Consider the following 2,506-nt stretch of genomic DNA (forward strand, 5'->3'; position numbering starts at 1 on the left):
GAAGGGGCCATTGTCCTTGAAGATCTCGTGCTGAAACCCCTTAAATCTTGTCCCACAACCTGGATCGAGGAGCCTGATTCGAGCCTGGCCTCCTGTCTCCTTGCTGGCTGAACTCACAAATAAAAGCTCTTTCTTTTCTCAAAGCCATGCCATTGTATTGGCTTCTATGCATGTCGCGTAGTGACCCCTTGTCCAGTACCAGCTCCATCCAGGTGGAGCTGAATAGAGACCCTGAGTTCCTAACAATGGGATTTAAAAGTAGTAATAATAATTATTATTATTTATTTATTGAATTCCTACTATGTGCTATGACCTGTGGTAAGCATTGGAAATGCATGATCTTATTGAAACCTCGAGTGGCTCTGTGAAGCACAGGCCATTACTGTGCATGTTATTCTGCAGATAAGATAACCATGACATGAAGACGTGGAGGAGCCCCTCAGGGAAGCCCTCCCAGGTAGAACTCACCAGAGACCCTCCCCCTAAGTTCTCCCCTCTCTCCCACACCAGGTATGACCGCCATGCTGGGGCTGAACCACAGCTCTGTGTCTGAATTCATCCTCATCGGCTTCTCCCCCTTCCCCCACCTTCAGCTGATGTTCTTCCTGCTCTTCCTGCTGATGTACCTGTTCACGCTGCTGGGGAACCTGCTCATCCTGACCACCATCTGGGGCGAGCGCAGCCTCCACACGCCCATGTACCTCTTCCTGTGCGCCCTCTCCATCTCCGAGATCCTCTACACCTTCGCCATCGTCCCGCGCATGCTGGCCGACCTGCTCTCCACCCACCGCTCCATCGCCTTTGTGGCCTGTGCCAGCCAGATGTACTTTTCCTTCACGTTTGGCTTCACCCACTCCTTCCTGCTCACGGTCATGGGCTATGACCGCTACGTGGCCATCTGCCACCCCCTGCGCTACAACGTGCTCATGAGCCCCCGTGGCTGCGCCTGCCTGGTGGCCTGGTCCTGGGCTGGTGGCTCGGTCTTGGGGCTGGTGGTGACAATGGCCATTTTCCACCTCCCTTTCTGTGGGCCCAATGAGATCCACCATTTTGCTTGTCATGCGCTTCCACTGTTGAAGTTGGCCTGTGGGAGCAACGTCTCCACAGTGGCCCTGGGCTTGGGCCTGGTGTGCATCACGGCCCTGCTGGGCTGCTGCCTCCTCATCCTCCTCTCCTACGCCTCCATCATAGCCACCATCCTGAGGATCCCCTCGGCTGAGGGCCGGCAGAAGGCCTTCTCCACGTGCGCGTCCCATCTCACTGTGGTGGTCGTGCACTATGGCTTCGCCTCTGTGGTCTTCCTCAAGTCCAAGGGTCCCCAGTCTCTGGAAGGAGACACCCTGATGGCCGTCACCTACACAGTCCTCACGCCCTTCCTCAGCCCCATTATCTTCAGCCTCAGGAACAAGGAGCTGAAGAGCGCCGTGAAGAAGACCTTCTTCCCTAAGCTCTAACCAGAAAAAAATACGACAATCTGGGAGGAATTCCTTGGACAGGTGAGTTGGGTCACCTATGCTACCGTTGGAAATGGCACCCCATATACATATAATAACCGATATTTGTCTCATGTTTTAAGCTTTGCAAAGACTCTTGCAGGCAACATTCAAATGGTTAAGTAGCATCAAGGATGTATTCAGGGTGGAAGTAAGTATGAGATGAGAACAGAGAAAGTCAGATTCAAGGATTTCAATCTGTTGCAGGATGCTTTGTCAGGTAGCATTAAACCTGGAATCTGTTCGTTTTCTGCCAGAAGCCAGGGTGGTCTAATTACTCCCACTACCATCAACTTATATTGCAAAGAAAAATGGAGTCTGGCCTTAACCAGTTTGGCTCAGTGGCTAGAGCGTCGGCCTGCGGACTGAAGGTCCCAGGTTCGATTCCGGTCAAGGGCATGTACCTTGATTGTGGGCACATCCCCAGTAGGGGGTGTGCAGGAGGCAGCTGATCGATGTTTCTCTCTTATAGATGTTTCTAACTCTCTATCCCTCTCCCTTCTTCTCTGAAAAATATCAATAAAATATATAAAAAGAAAAGAAAAGAAAAATGGAGTCTGTCAGACCCCCACCCTCCACTAGGTAGCAGCAAGTGGCCACAACATTGGTATTGTGAGACTACAAAGGTCTAAGCCAGATTATAGCAGAGGCAACCAAAGCACCCCAAATTTCAGCATTGCACAGATCCATGCAGTAGCCGTTAGAAACAGTAACAAGACAACAGAAAAAGTCAAGAAAACCTCTGCATTGTAAGTGTGAAGCTTGAGTAGTTGCAGAGAGACAGAAAAGTCTCTACAGTTAGTTCCAAGGGCCAAGTCCCACCATGAGAAATCGCCTGCTGTGTTAGAGAGTGATGTGGTTCAGGGCCAGGGCCAGCAGGGGGGCGGGGGGGGAGGGTACTCTTTGCTGAACCACATAATGAGTGCAGAGCCCAGGATAAAGGTGTACCCACGGCCACACCGGCGCAATGCTACCTGCCCATGGGTATGAGGGGGAATTTCAGATCGACTGTA

General features: G+C 51.6%; 1 protein-coding gene across 1 annotated transcript; it reads left to right on the top strand.

The window, feature by feature from the left end:
- Window positions 1–512: 512 nt before the first annotated feature.
- On the top strand, window positions 513–1,454 carry LOC102425793 (olfactory receptor 10H1-like). Its single transcript, XM_014465184.2, has one exon. It carries the CDS (start codon window positions 513–515, stop codon window positions 1,452–1,454), a length of 942 nt encoding a protein of 313 aa, XP_014320670.2.
- Window positions 1,455–2,506: the final 1,052 nt, after the last annotated feature.

Source organism: Myotis lucifugus, unplaced genomic scaffold, assembly GCF_000147115.1.
Source record: "Myotis lucifugus unplaced genomic scaffold, Myoluc2.0 scaffold_280, whole genome shotgun sequence".
Taxonomy (NCBI): Eukaryota; Metazoa; Chordata; class Mammalia; order Chiroptera; family Vespertilionidae; genus Myotis; species Myotis lucifugus.

What these genes read in the sequence shown, in the direction of transcription:
- LOC102425793 (XM_014465184.2), top strand. Translation starts at nt 513, where the DNA reads ATGACCGCCATGCTGGGGCTGAACCACAGCTCTGTGTCTGAATTCATC.